Source organism: Oratosquilla oratoria, chromosome 11 (assembly GCF_046742065.1).
Source record: "Oratosquilla oratoria isolate Oo_2021 chromosome 11, ASM4674206v1, whole genome shotgun sequence".
NCBI lineage: Eukaryota > Metazoa > Arthropoda > Malacostraca > Stomatopoda > Squillidae > Oratosquilla > Oratosquilla oratoria.
In genome coordinates this window covers 29,627,732-29,643,107 of record NC_134787.1, presented here as the reverse complement: position 1 = coordinate 29,643,107, position 15,376 = coordinate 29,627,732, and the positions used below count along the sequence as shown (strand labels likewise).

Genomic DNA, 15,376 nt, shown 5'->3' with positions numbered 1-15,376 from the left:
TGAAGGAGTGATTGTGCCAACAGCAATGTACAGGGCAGAAATATGGAACATGAGAGAGGAAGAGAGAAGGAGTTTGAGTGTGTTTGAGATGAGGTGTCTGAGAAGTAAGATAGGGGTTACTAGGCTGGATAGAGTGAGAAATGAGGAGGTGAGGAGGAGAACGGGTGGAAAAGGAACTGGGAGATAGGGTTGATGAAAGAGTATTAGGATGGTTTGGACACATGGAAAGAATGAGTGAAGAAAGATTAATAAAAGAAGTGTGGAAGGGAGAGGTGGAAGGAGTGAATATGAGGGGGCGTCCTAGGATGAGATGGATGGTTGGGGTGAAAGGGGCATTACAAAAGAGAGGAATGTCTGTGGAGGAAGGACGGGAGAGGACAGAAGATAGGGGTGAATGGAGAGGGGTTGTGTATAGATGATGTTGTGATGCATGAGGGGGAGTGGGTGGGGGATGGGGGGTGAGGAAGTATGTATGAGAAAAAATATGACGCAGCCCGAAGGGATTTCTCCCCGTCTTCTCCTTTTCTAGAGGGGGGGGGTCGCTGAATTTATGAAGCGGCCTTGCTGTGGATGTGCTGTGTCTTGCGACACTGCTTCTGACCCAGGGCAGTGGACAGGATGCAGGGATGACCCGTCATCCAGGAGGTGCCAAGATAAGAGGGGGAGAGGAGGGTGGAGGGGAGTGGAATATATAGGAAATGGAATGGGTAGGAGTGGTTTATATACCTTTTTCTTTTTGGCTTCCCCTGTGTAGGGGGAAAAAGCCTTTGGTATATGTATTTATTATTATCAAAAAGAAAAGAGAAGTAAAGCATAAGATAAAGGAGGCAAAGAGGAGAGCAGATGTGAAATGGGGTAAGAGTATTACAGAAATTTTTGAAAGTAATAAAAAGATGTTTTGGAAAGAAATTAAGAGAGGAAGAGGGGAATCAAGTAGAGAAGAAAAAGTAAAAGATGCAGATGGAGAGATGATAATGGAAGAGAAGGCAGTAAGAGGAAGATGGGGAGAGTATTTTAGGGAGTTGCTAAATGTGAAGGAGGATAGGGAGGGAAAGGAAGTTGCAGTGGGAAATGCTAAGAAAATGAGAGTGATGAGTGAGGAAAATGGAGGAGAAATAAGGAAAGATGAAGTGAAGGCAGTTGTTAAGATGATGAGAGCAGGTAAGGCACTTGGTCTGGATGGATGTCATGTAGAATGTCTGAAAAAAGGAGGTACAGTGATGGTGGACTGGTTGGTGAGGTTATTTAATGTTTGTTTAAGAGAGGGTAGAGTGCCGTAGTACTGGAGGAGTGCCTGTATAGTTCCACTTTACAAGGGAAAAGGGGACAAGTGTGAGTGTGGTGGTTTCAGAGGGATTGGCTTGTTGGGTGTGGTTGGGAGGGCTTATGGGAGGGTCTTGATTGAGAGGAATGGAGGGAGTGATTGGTGGAAAGCGGTGTGGGTTTGGGATGGGTGGGGGTTGCATGGATCAGATTTTTGTGGTAAGACAGATGTGTGAGAGAGCTTTAGGAAAGGGTGAGGATGTTTTTTGGGCTTTTGTGGATTTGGAGGGGGCTTGTGATCAGGTGGACGGGGGGGATGCTGTGGGAGGTGTTGCAGATGTACGGGATGGGAGGAAGGGTTTTGGGAGCTGTCTAGAGATTTTGCGAGTGGTGGAGCGTGTGTCAGGGTTAGAAATGGAGGGTTGTTGCTGTTGTTGTTTTTGTCGTTCCCTAGACTGTCTGTCCGAGCAGTCCCGTCTCCCCAAGGAATGCCACAGCCGAAGATAAATGTGGGTGAGAGTGGGGTGATGAGATGTACAAGGGGTGAGGGTGGCGGCAGATGGGAGGTGAGTGTTGAGGGAGAGAAACTAGAGCAGGTAGATGGTTTTGGATACTTGCGTGCGAGTGTGGCGGGAGGGGGAGGAGTGGAGGTGGAGGTGGATTGTAGATTGAGGGAAGTGAGTGGGTGGATTGGAAAGTGTAATGAAAGGTGGTCATTTGGGGTGGATGCTGGAAGGAGATTGTATGAAGTAGTGATTGTGCTGACAGCACCGTGTGGGGCGGAAGCATAGAATATGGGAGGGGAAGGGAGAGGGTGTTCAGGTGTTTTTGAGATGAGGTGTCTGAGAGGTGTGATGTGGGTTGCTGGGCTGGATGGAGTAAGAAATGAGGTGGTGAGGAGGAGAATGGGGGTGGAGGTGGAGGTGGAGTTGGGAGATGGGGTAGATGAGGGAGTGTTGGGATGGTTTGGGCACATGGAAGGAATGAGTGAAGAAAGACTAGTAAAAGAGGTGTGGAGGGCGGATGTTGGGGGGACCGAACTGGGATGGGATGGATGGATGGGGTGAGGGGGGCTTTGGGGAAGAGAGGGGTGTCTGTTGGGGAAAGGACGGGAGAGGATGGGGTGGGTGGAGAGTGGTTGTGTGTGGATGATGATGTGATCCATGAGGTGGAATGGGTAGTGGATAGGGGGTGAGGGAGTATGTGTGAGAAAAGTTTGACGTGGCCCAAAGGGATTTCTCCCCGTCTTCTCCTTTTCTGTGTGAGGGGACAGAGAGGGCTGTTGCCAATTTAATGAGGTGGCCTTGCTGTGGATGTGCTCTGTCTTGCAACACTGCTTCTGACCCGGGGCGGTGGACAGGGTGCAGGGATGACCTATCATCCAGGAGCTGCCAAGATAAGAGGGTGGAGGGGAGTGGAATGTGATAGAGATGGAATGGGTGTGAGTGGTTTTTATGCCCTTTTTTTTTTTTTTTTTTTTTTTTTTTTTTTTGCGCCACCCATATAAGGAAAAAAAGCCATTGGTATATATATGTATGGTATATGTATTATTATTATTATTAAACCTTACACTGCCATATTCTTGTGCATTGTTACATGAAATTTTTAGCTTAGGGTAAAAACATAAACATTATTTAATTTAGTTTTTGTCTTGCCAAAACGATGTTTACTATCTAATTGATATAATAAATAATTGTCATGCTTATGCACTGTTGTTTTGGAGAAAAAAAAAAAAAGTGGAATAATTTGAGTGAAACTGGGCTATTGGCAACTCAACAGCAGTGCTGGAATATGATTGGCTAAACTATGTTGTCATACTGAATGTAGATCTTGACTAATATCGAGGGGAATATGCCGTTGAAAAATGAACATATGTGTTTTGAATAAATATACATACAAACATATACCAATGCTTTTTCCCCCTTACAAGGGAGGTAGCCAAAAAGGAAAATGCATAAAATCATTCCCACCCATTCCATCCCTGAATACACTCCACACCCCTCCACCCTCCCTCTCATCTTAGCACCTCCCGGATGACGGGTCATCCCTGCACCTATTCCACTGCCCTGGGTCAGAAGCAGTGTTGCAAGACACAGCACATCCACAGCAAGGCCACTTCATTAAATCGGCGATCCCCCTCTCCATCCCCCCATGCATAAAAGGAGAAGACAGGGAGAAATCCCTTCGGGCTCCGTCAAATTTTGCTCACACATACTACCTCACCCCCCATCCCCCCACCCATTCCACCTCATGCATCACAGCATCATCCATATACAACCATTCTCCATTCACCCTTGTCTTCTGTCCTCTCCCGTCCTTCCTCAACAGACATTCCCCTCTTCCCCAAAGCCCCCTTCACCCCATCCATCCACCTCATCCTAGGACGTCCCCTCATGTTCACTCCCTCCACATCTGCCTTCCATACCTCTTTTACTAGTCTTTCTTCGCTTATTCTTTCCATGTGTCCAAATCATCCTAATACTCTTTCATCAACCCTATCTCCCAACTCCCTTTCCATCCCTGTTCTCCTCCTCACCTCCTCATTTCTCAATCTATCTAGCCTAGCCCCCATCATACTTCTCAGACACCTCATCTCAAACACATTCAAACTCCTTCTCTCTTCCTCTCTTATGTTCCATGTTTGTGCCCCATACAGTGCTGTTGGCACAATCACTCCTTCATACAGTCTCCTCTTAGCCTCCATTCCCAAATGTGTATTCCTCATTACACTTTTTAATCCACCAAGGCATTTACTCGCTTCTCTCAATCTACATTCTACCTCCACCTCCACTCCACCTTTTCCTGCCACCCCTATCTTCCCGAAATAATGAAATTGTGAAAATGAAACGTCAGAATATGAAACTTTATTCCTGGACCTGATACACTCATGAATAAAAATTCATATAAATACCTTTCCTTCAAATAAAGTATTTCCCTGTAATACATTATGATATTGCAGAACACGACAAAGAAATAATGAAATATTAGGCGGAAAAGTAAAAAGAGAGGAAATTAAAAAAAAATGAGTGGGTTTGAAAGGAGGATCGGCTTTCAGCGACAAACTACAGCACTCATGTTGACACAATATACAGCATGAGCAATATAAAGTAGGCCTTTGCCACACACAGTACCATATTTCTTCACCCATCCTAATGCAGAACATTTGCCTTACAGTAGAGAGAGAGAGAAAGAGTGAAGGAAGTTGGAAAAGGTGCAGAGGGATGGAGAGAGAGAGAGAGATTCATGCAAGGAAACTTCCTCACACACTTTGCTGTTCATTTACTCACACTATCTCCCTCTATCCTTGGATACAATACCTACCATCTGCAGAGAGAGGGAGAGCATGTCTCTCCAGCACACATTTCAATGACAAAGATTGGGGATAAGCTAAAGAGATGCTAGATGGTGATGTAATATACATTCATAAATCAATTGTACATTTTCAAATGATAAATATCAAGAAATATATCTTTAGAATAGATCATTTCCAATACTAAGAATTAGTAAAAGGTGAAAATAATAACTTCCAATACAGTAATAACTACTGCCATCCCTCCTTAGTAGGGGTATGAATTACAATTCATAACAATACAAATAACATACTCTATTATATCATGAAGGAAATAATACAGACTGAGATGAGAAATGAATAATTTTCACTATATCAAAACTGATGATAAAGTGAAAACTAGAATGAAAATATGATAATAGACCAAACAAATAATTTTCATTATAATGATAACTCCTTTAGACCTTTTCATTTAGACCATAACATCATATAACAAGTGGACAGCAGGAATATATAATTCTTAAATAATACGGAATGAGATGAGAAAGGAAAGAGAAGTGAAGGGAGAGGATAGTAAAGGGGTGAGGAGAGGAAAGGAAAGGAAAGGAAGGACAGGAGTAAATGTCTGAAGAAATAAGAAATGCAACAGATGTTTTGGAAAGAAATTAAGAGAGGAAGAGGAGGCAAATCAAGTAGAGAAGAAAAGGTAAAAGGTGCAGATGGAGAGATGATAATGGAAGAGGGGCAGAATATTTTAGGGAGTTGCTAAATGTGAAGGAGGATGGGGAGGGAAAGATAGTTGCAGTGGGAAATGCTAAGAAAATGAGAGTGATGAGTGAGAAAAATGGTGGAGAAATAAGGAAGGATGAAGTGAAGGCAGTTGTTAAGATGATGAAAGCAGGTAAGGCACCTGGTCTGGATGGATGTCATGCAGAATGTCTAAAAAAAGGAGGTACAGTGATGGTGGACTGGCTGGTGAGGTTATTTAATGTTTGCTGGAGAGAGGGTAGAGTGCCGGAGGACTGGAGGAGTGCCTGTATAGTTCCACTTTACAAGGGAAAAGGGGACAAGTGTGAATGTAGTAGTTTCAGAGGGATTAGCTTGTTAAGTGCAGTTGGGAAGGCTTATGGGAGGATCTTGATTGAGAGGATTAGGAGAGGAACAGAGGGAGTAATTGGTGAGGAACAATGTGGATTTAGGACAGGTAGAGGTTGTGTAGATCAGATCTTTGTGGTAAGACAGATATGTGAGAAAGCTATAGGAAAGGGGAAGGATGTTTTTTGGGCTTTTATGGATCTGGAAAAGGCTTACGATAGGGTAGACAGAAAGGCACTGTGGGAGGTTATGCAGATATATGGGATAGGAGGAAAGCTTCTAGGAGCTGTCAAGAGTTTTTATGAGAGTAGTAGAGCTTGTGTCAGGATTAGAAATGGAGAGAGTGAGTGGTTTGAGGTAAAGGTGGGACTTCGTCAAGGATGCATTATGTCGCCCTGGGTGTTCAACTTATACATGGATGGGGTAGTGTGAGAGGTAAATGCAAAGGTAGTGGGTCAGGGATTGGAGATGGTTAAAGAAAATGGAGAAAAGTGGGAGATGAGCCAGCTGTTGTTTGCGGACGACACTGCGCTTGTGGCAGGATCGGAGGAGGGATTGAGGAAGTTGGTGACAGAGTTTGGGAGAGTATGTGATAGAAGAAAGCTGAAGATAAATGTGGGTAAAAGTAAGGTGATGAGATGTACAAGGGGTGAAAGTGGCAGTAATCTGGAAGTGAGCATTAAGGGAGAGTGACTGGAGGAAGTGGATAGTTTTAGATACTTGGGTGCAAATGTGGCAGGAAAAGGTGGAGTGATGGTGGAGGTAGAATGTAGATTGAGAGAAGCAAGTAAATGACTTTGTGGATTAAAGAGTGTAATGAGGAATAGACATTTGGGAATGGATGCTAAGAGGAGACTGTATGAAGGAGTGATTGTGCCAACAGCACTGTATGGGGGCAGAAACATGGAACATAGAGAGGAAGAGAGAAGGAGTTTGAATGTGTTTGAGATGAGGTGTCTGAGAAGTATGATAGGGGTTTCTAGGCTAGATAGTGAGAAATGAGGAGGTGAGAAGGAGAACAGGGGTGGAAAGGGAGTTGGGAGATAGGGTTGATGAAAGAGTATTAGGATGGTTTGGACACATGGAAAGAATGAGTGAAGAAAGACTAGTAAAAGAGATATGGAAGGCAGATGTGGAGGGAGTGAACATGAGGGGACGTCCTAGGATGAGGTGGATGGATGGGGTGAAGGGGGCTTTGGGGAAGAGGGGAATGTCTGTTGAGGAAGGATGGGAGAGGACAGAAGACAGGGGTGAATGGAGAATGGTTGTATATGGATGATGCTGTGATGCATGAGGTGGAATGGGTGGGGGGATGGGGGGTGAGGTAGTATGTGTGAGCAAAATTTGACGCAGCCCGAAGGGATTTCTCCCCATCTTCTCCTTTTATGCATGGGGGGACGGAGAGGGGGGGGTCGCCAATTTAATGAAGCGGCCTTGCTGTGGATGTGCTGTGTCTTGCAACACTGCTTCTGACCCAGGGCAGTGGACAAGGTGCAGGGATGACCCATCATCCAGGAGGTGCTAAGATAAGAGGGAGGGTGGAGGGGTGTGGAGTGTATTCAGGGATGGATCGGGTGGGAATGATTTTATGCCTTTTCCTTTTTGGCTACCTCCCTTGTAAGGGGGGAAAAGCCTTGGTATATGTATGTATGTAACAATAAATTTAGGAAGGAAAGCTAGTGTGGAGAGAGAAGGGGGAATAAACTTTAGTCAGCACCACATCCAATACAAGTACACATTTTACAAATGGAATGATGCTTCATTTGGCATGTAGCCACAAAGATATTTCTTTTTCAGTACTCTAGCATTCAATAGGTCTGAAGAGTGTGGTACTGTGTATAGCATCTCCCTGGGCAGAGTGCTACATTGCACTCCTTACAATAGTAAGATGTTGATTTTCTTTACCTTGGTCGCTGGCTGGTGTTCATACAAATGTGGCAATCCCTTTGTCTTATGGTTTGTTTTATTGTGGCAGTAGGTGGTGGGGGTGAGAGAGGTTCTAGGCAGTGTCTCTGTACCCAGGCTGTACAGACCACACAGTCGGGCATGTTTTGAAGTAACGAGTGGTGGCCTGGGTGTGGTGAACTTTGTTCTCCATGCTTCTTTAGCAATTGGTATGACACTGCCTACGTGAATTTCCTCAGAGATGTTGATCTGTTGCCACTCCTTATCAGCCTGAAGTTATAGGCATTGAGCAAAGTAATGTCAGTGAGATGCATGAATACCATGTTGTACCATCACACAGTTTTCCTCACACATTCCACAAAGCTGACCATCATGTCGGCCTTGTCAACAAGACGCATATTTGCCTTGTAGTCAATCACAAGGTCTGGTTTCTTTATTACTCCACCTGTCCTTTAATTCACCTTCCCTGTAGTCATCATTTTTCTGGTATGCAGAGTTGACAGCATAATGACTTCATGCTTGTCATGCCACTGCATTGCCATGACCTTTTCCCACTTCTAGTTTTGTGTGCCTTGAAAAGTGGGGGCATGTGTTTTTGTGTCTTTCAAGCTGTACCACAGGATCCTACCCCTTTGTTGTGCAGAAAACGGGACAAGTCTGGGCCTGAATAATAGGAGTCTGTATACAAAGTGTGGCCTTTCTCCATGTATGGTGCAAGCAGTTTTTATAATGCTCTCGGTGCTTCCGTGAGGGTCATTTCGATTGTAATCAATGCTGGTACCTTTGTATGGGATCATGTCCACTACAATACCAGTCTCACAATCACACAAGACAAACAATTTGATTCCAAATCTGTTCCTTTTTGTCTGCATATACTGCTTGAAAATAAGACATCCCTTGAATAGCACAAGCGATTTGCCTATTACCAGCTTGCAGAAGGGTTTGAAAAATCAGCTGTACCATTCCTTTATCATCATAAACACGTCACGTATCTTCCACATGTGGTCGTCTGGTCGAGGTTGTGTATTCATGACAAAGTGCAAGGTCCTTAGTGTTTGGAATCTATTTCTTGATATGAATTTCCCAAATGTTGGTGTACCCAGCAACAGTTCTTTTTTCCAATAGTCGCTGATGACATGTTTCATAGCGTGTGGCATCAGAATAACTAGAGCAAAGAACACAAAGAGTTCCCTGACTGTTGTGTCTTTCCATATCCTGAGGTGGCTGTGTGCATTACTTTCTTCAGAATTGTCACTCTCCTATGTTATGAGATAATTATGTTGTTGGTTAGTCTCCTGCACTATTTTGTCCATTACTTCGTTGTCAAAGAAGGCTTCAAAATATTCCTCTTCCATTCCATCAGGTCCAGCGGGAAAAACTGAAGTCACACCTGATGAGCTAGAGTCAAAATCATGACCATCACTCCAGGAAGAAAAACCCACATTGTTGCAGGGGTTCGTGTCAGGTGGTGTGGTGGTTGGTGCAACTCCATCATCCTCATTCGAATTCCGTTCATACTCTCTCCCTGATGCACCAGGGCCTTCTATGTCACTGCTGTCCTCTGCTCGATGATTGTGATTCACGTCATTATATGATCCAGAATTGCCATCCGCTCTTCTTGATGATAGCAAAGTTTGATCACTGTCACTTTTGGCCAATGCTGATTTGGGTCCAAGTATCCATCATTACCACCAATTATGTGTGACCTAATACAAAAAGAATACATAAGATAGCAATAATACCATGATACCATTACAATGATCATAATGATGATGATTGTAATGATAATGGTACTGATGATAACAATGATGGATGACAATAATAGTGACGGTAATGATATTATTGATAATGATGAGGATGGGAAGGATAATGGTAATGATAAAACTGATGATGATGGCTATTGTGATGAAATAATGATGAATGAAATAGCAACTCTAGTAGGCCAGTTGACAAGAGAGGATCTCAGTGGCAATCGGATCTTATAAATATAACAATATGATAGGGTAGACAGAAAGGCACTGTGGGAGGTTATGCAGATATACGGGATAGGAGGAAAGCTTCTCGGAGCTGTCAAGAGTTTTTATGAGAGTAGTAGAGCTTGTGTCAGGATTAGAAATGGAGAGAGTGAGTAGTTTGAGGTAAAGGTGGGACTTCATCAAGGATGCGTTATGTCACCCTGGCTGTTCAACTTATACATGGATGGGGTAGTGCAAGAGGTAAATGCAAGGGTAGTGGGTCAGGGATTGGAGATGGTTAAAGAAAATGGAGAAAAGTGGGAGGTGAGCCAGCTGTTGTTTGCAGACGACACTGCGCTTGTGGCAGGATCGGAGAAGGGATTGAGGAAGTTGGTGACAGAGTTTGGGAGAGTATGTGATAGAAGAAAGCTGAAGATAAATGTGGGTAAAAGTAAGGTGATGAGATGTACAAGGGGTGAAAGTGGCAGTAATCTGGAAGTGAGCATTAAGGGAGAGTGACTGGAGGAAGTGGATAGTTTTAGATACTTGGGTGCAAATGTGGCAGGAAAAGGTGGAGTGGAGGTGGAGATAGAATGTAGATTGAGAGAAGCGAGTAAATGCCTTGGTGGATTAAAAAGCGTAATGAGGAATAGAAATTTGGGAATGGATGCTAAGAGGAGACTGTATGAAGGAGTGATTGTGCCAACAGCACTGTATGGAGCAGAAACTTGGAACATAAGAGAGAAGGAGTTTGAATGTGTTTGAGATGAAGTGTCTGAGAAGTATGATGGGGGTTACTAGGCTAGATAGAGTGAGAAATGAGGAGGTGAGGAGGAGAACAGGGGTGGAAAGGGAGTTGGGAGATAGGGTTGATGAAAGAGTATTAGGATGGTTTGGACACATGGAAAGAATGAGTGAAGAAAGACTAGTAAAGGAGGTATGGAAGGCAGATGTGGAGGGAGTGAACATGAGGGGACGTCTGTTGAGGAAGGATGGGAGAGGACAGAAGACAGGGGTGAATGGAGAATGGTTGTATATGGAAGATGTTGTGATGCATGAGGTGGAATGGACGGGGGGATGGGGGTTGAGGTAGTATGTGTGAGCAAAATTTTGACGCAGCCTGAAGGGATTTCTCCCCGTCCTCTCTTTTATATGGGGGGTCGCCGATTTAATGAAGCGGCCTCGCTGTGGATGTGCTGTGTCTTGCGACACTGCTTGTGACCCAGGGCAGTGGACAGGGTGCAGGGATGACCCGCCATCTAGGAGGTGCTAAGATGGGAGGGAGGGTGGGGGGGTGTGGAGTGTTTTTGGGGATGGAATGGGTGGGAATGATTTTATGCCTTTTCCTTTTTGGCTACCTCCCTAGTAAGGGGGAAAAAGCCTTGGTATATATATATATATATATATATATATATATATATATATATATATAAATATATATATATATATATATAATATATATATATATATATATATATATATATATATATATGAAAATCAGAAAGATTCATAAAACAAAACACATGCTCCCAGACAACCATGCCAACAGGTGTTCTATCCCACATGAGAAATATTAGCACAATGTGTATTTCAGGTTTGTCGCTGAAAGCCAACCCTACTCGCCTCAAGTCAAATCTGTAGGCAATGTGATGTCATAACGTAATTTTCAACAAGGTGGACAGACCGGTTTCATATACCCAGACTTTGCAAAGTACTACATAAATGATTTCAAACATATCCTTCACCAAGTATTTCTACTAATGTACCATGAGATGATAATAGTATATTATACATTAGGCATGCTAGGAAAATATGGGGAAAGAGACAAACTGCAACCCTAACATCATAAAATGAGACTTTCTATTGTGTGCATAATATTTTCATGCCTGACTTGTTGTTTGCGTTTCAGTATTATTCTGTACTGTCTGCGTATTTCTAATCTTTGCCATATAACTTTACTTAACGAGAAACTTTTCGATAAAAATATGAGCCATTGCTCATTAGTGTAGACTAACAAATCTAAGCAATAATTTAGCTAAGCTTCAATAAAAAAAAAAAAAAAAATTATGTCATATCTAATGTTAGCTTTGTAACTATAAAAACTTACCTAAAAGATAAATGAACTGGTGGCTACTTTGCTCAGCTAATCAGAACAAATTATATGTTCTTCACAGTAACTGATGTACTCCCTTCTTGACAATTGAAGCTTTACTGATTCTTTTAGGGTGGTCACAGTCAATCAGGTGATTGATGGGTGAGTTGTCAAGTATTAATGTGATTATAATAACATGGCATTTGCTGTTGGTAGTGTATTTCTGTCACATCCCATCCACGCCAATTGCCGTGGATGGCAGTGTAAGGGTTAACCCCCTGTGGTGAGGTTATGTTTGTGGGTTGTTGGAATATTGAGTTTGTTGGTGTGTCTTGAAGGAATTTCTTAATGGTCTGTGTGTGGATATGTTTTTGTGTGGTGTAGGTGATAGGTTGTTATAGAAGTTTTGGAAGGAAGTGAAGAAGGTAAGGGTGGAGTGAGACAAATAAAAATGAATAAAAGGGTAATGTTTCTTCTGTTGGTTTAGGTGTCATGTAAATGGCATATATGGAAAAGATGATAATAAATAATTAGATATGTTATTTTTTGTACATATACTAAAGGCTTTTTTCCTCCTTAAAAGGGAGGTAGCCAATTTTTTGTAGGTTTTTAAATAGATTTAAGTATTGTTTATCATTACTAAAAAATGTGTACTAATGCAATTGATCTCCATAGGTTAAAGTTGAGAAAGGAGCAGGCTCAGCCCCCAGTGATCCTTATGTAGCATTCAGGAAAAGAACAGAAAAAATGCAAACGCGTAAGAACCGCAAGAATGATGAATCCAGTTATGAAAAGATGCTCAAGCTGCGGCGGGACCTATCAAGGGCAGTCACCTTATTGGAGATGGTGAAAAGAAGGGAGAAGGCGAAAAGGGAACATTTAAATCTTAATATAGAAATATTTGAAAGGAGGTTAGTAATTCTTTCTCTCTCTCTGTCTTCCCCTCATTCTCCCCTCTCCTCTCTCTTCCCACTCTCCGTCTCCCCTCTCCCCTTTCTCTTTTTCTCCCCTTTCTCCTTTTCTCTTTCATTTTCTTTCTCCCTCTCTCCCCCTCTCTCCTTTCTCCACCCCTTGCACCTCTGTCTCCTTTCCATCTCATCTTCCCTGTCTTTTCCCTCTCTTCTCTCTTGCTTTTTATTCTCCCATCTCTTCTCTCTTATCTCCTTTCATGCTGTTTAGCCTCTCTCCTTTCTTGCTCACACTTTTCTCTCCTATCTTAGTCATTCTTCTCTCTCCTCTTTTGCTCTCTCTATTCACTCCTGACTTGCCGTCTTCTCTCTCCTCTCCTGCTCTCCCTACTCTATTCCCTTTTACTACGCTTGCTCTCCCTCCCTCCTCTCTCTCCTCTCCTCCCTCCTCCCTCGTTCCTCCTTTCTTGCTCTCTCTCCTCTCCTTCCTCTCTCTTCTCTCAAATTTTCTCTCTCCTTTCCTCCCTCCTCTCTCTCCTCTCTCTCCTCTCTCTCTCTCCTCTCTCTCTTGTCTTGCTCCTCCCTCTGTTTCTCCTTTTGTGGTCTCTCTCTCTCTCTCTTCTCTCTCCCCTCTCCCTTTCTCTCTCTTCTCTACCCTCTCTCTTCTCTTTCCCCTCTGTTTTCTCTCTGCCCTCTCTCTTCTCACTCTCCCCTCTATCTTCTCTCCCCCCTCTCTCTTATCTCTCCCCCTCTTCTCTCTCCCCTCTCTTCTCTTCTCTCTCTCCCCTCTCTTTCTCCACCTCTCTCCCTCCCCCTCCCTATCTCCCTCTTTCTTTCCTTTCTTTTTTCTCTCCTCTTTCCCCTTTTCCCTTTTGATTCTTTCCTGGCTCTACCTGTCTCTGCTTTCTCATTTCTCTCTCTCTCTCTCTCTCTCTCTCTCTCTCTCTCTCTCTCTCTCTCTCTCTCTCTCTCTCTCTCTTTCTTTCTTTCTCTCATTCCTCTCTCCTCTCTCTCCATCTCCACTATCTCCCTTATCTCTCTTCTCTGATCTTTCTGTCTCTCTTTCTATGTGTGTGTGTGTATTTACCTAGTATTATATGGGAAGGGAGCTATGCTCGTGGTGAGCCATTTTTGTATCTTTCAGCATCAAATTTTTTCTTAAAATCTTAATAGTGTTTGCACACACCGTTTCTTTATCTAATTTATTCCAGATATCCAGCACTGTGTGGGGATTTTTTTTTTTTTTTTTTTTTTTTTTTTTTCTTCCCCACATCTCTTCTATAGTTATTCTTTTTTAGTTTATCTTCGTGTCCTCTTGTTTTTCCATTGTCACTTTTTACTAAATCATTCCTATCAAGGATTTCCATTCCTTTCATGATTCTATTGATAGTAGATCACCTCTTTTTCTTCTCTGCTCCAGTGTGGGTAGTTCCAATTTGGATAATCTTTGTATATTAATTTGGAAAGAGCTGGTGCCAACTTTGTCATTGCTCTCTGTATTCTTTCTAATTTCTTTATATTCTTTTTTGTACTGGGTACCCATAGTGTCGCTGCATATTCCAGTTTTGGTCTTATTAATGTAACTAATATTTTTTTTTTATCATTTCTTCATCCAAATAATCAAACGCACTTTCATTGACCTTAATAGGTTGAAGGTTTCTCCAACTATTTTGTTGATATGTTTGTCCATTGTCATGTCTTAGCTGATTATTACTACAAGGTTTCTTTCTGAGTTCTCTTTTTTTATTTCTTCTTCACCAATCTTATACATATACCAAAGGCTATTTCCCCCTTACAACATAACATAAACATAAGAACATAAGAATAAAGGAGACTGCAAGAGACCATAAGGCCTACACTAGGCAGCTCCGTCTCCATCACCACCTGTTGTCCCCATCCATAAAGTTGTCTATTCGTTTTTTAAAACAACTGATAGTTTCAGCGCTTACTACATGGTTACTAAGTTTATTCCATTCATCGACCACCCTATTAGTAAACCAATTCTTGCCTATTTCCTTCTTAAATCTAAATTTGTCCAGTTTATACCCATTACTGTGAGTCCTGCCCTGTTGTTTTATTATGATGACCTTGTTTGCATCACCCTTGTTATAGCTTTTGATCCACTTGAACACATTAGATCACCCCGCACTCTGCGCCTTTCCAGAGAGTGTAAGTTTAGGTGCCTAAGCCTCTCTTCGTAAGGCAAATTTCCGAGTCCATGTATCATTTTGGTCATTCTTCTCTGTACTGATTCTAATGAATTGATGTCCATTCTGTAGGACGGAGACCAAAACTATACCGCATAGTCAAGGATGGGTCTATCGCTAGATGGAGTTTAATAATTACCTCTGCATTTCTATTTGTTACCGTCCTAGCAATGAAACCTAATGCACTGTTAGCTTTATTTCTGGCACTAATGCGCTGCTTCCTGGTTTTAAGAACCGGACTCGCCAGAACTCCCAAGTCCCTCTTGCACTCAGATTTTTCTAAAAAACATGTTATCTAAGATGTATCTATTTATGGGGTTGTGTAGCCCTACGTTTAACACGCTACACTTAGAGATATGGAAGTTCATTTGCCATTTCTCCGACCATGTTAACAATTTATTAAGATCATCCTGCAGAATCTCTGCATCGTCTCCTGACCTAATTAGGCGTCCTATTTTAGTGTCGTCCGCAAACTTACTAACATCACTATCCCATCGTCTAAGTCATTTATGTACATAATGAACAACAAGGGACCCAAAACCGAGCCCTGGGGGACCCCGTTAGTAACATTGCCCCACCTAGATTTTACTCCATTTATGGTGACCCGCTGTTTTCTGTTACTAATCCAAGCTCTAATCCATTTTAACACTTTTCCTCCTATG

The 15,376-nt window shown here is 42.6% G+C and overlaps 1 protein-coding gene across 3 annotated transcripts in view; it reads left to right on the top strand.

The window, feature by feature from the left end:
* Positions 1 to 15,376, top strand: part of E(Pc) (Enhancer of Polycomb) — a 168,126-nt gene that overhangs the window by 83,640 nt on the left and 69,110 nt on the right. For 2 of the 3 annotated variants that reach the window (XM_076192557.1, XM_076192556.1), the window contains exon 4: positions 12,275 to 12,510. In XM_076192557.1, coding sequence (XP_076048672.1) covers positions 12,275 to 12,510 — 236 coding nt within the window. Of the gene's footprint in view, positions 1 to 8,915; positions 9,007 to 12,274; positions 12,511 to 15,376 lie in introns of all 3 variants that reach the window. The other variant, XM_076192558.1, reaches the window with a different exon arrangement.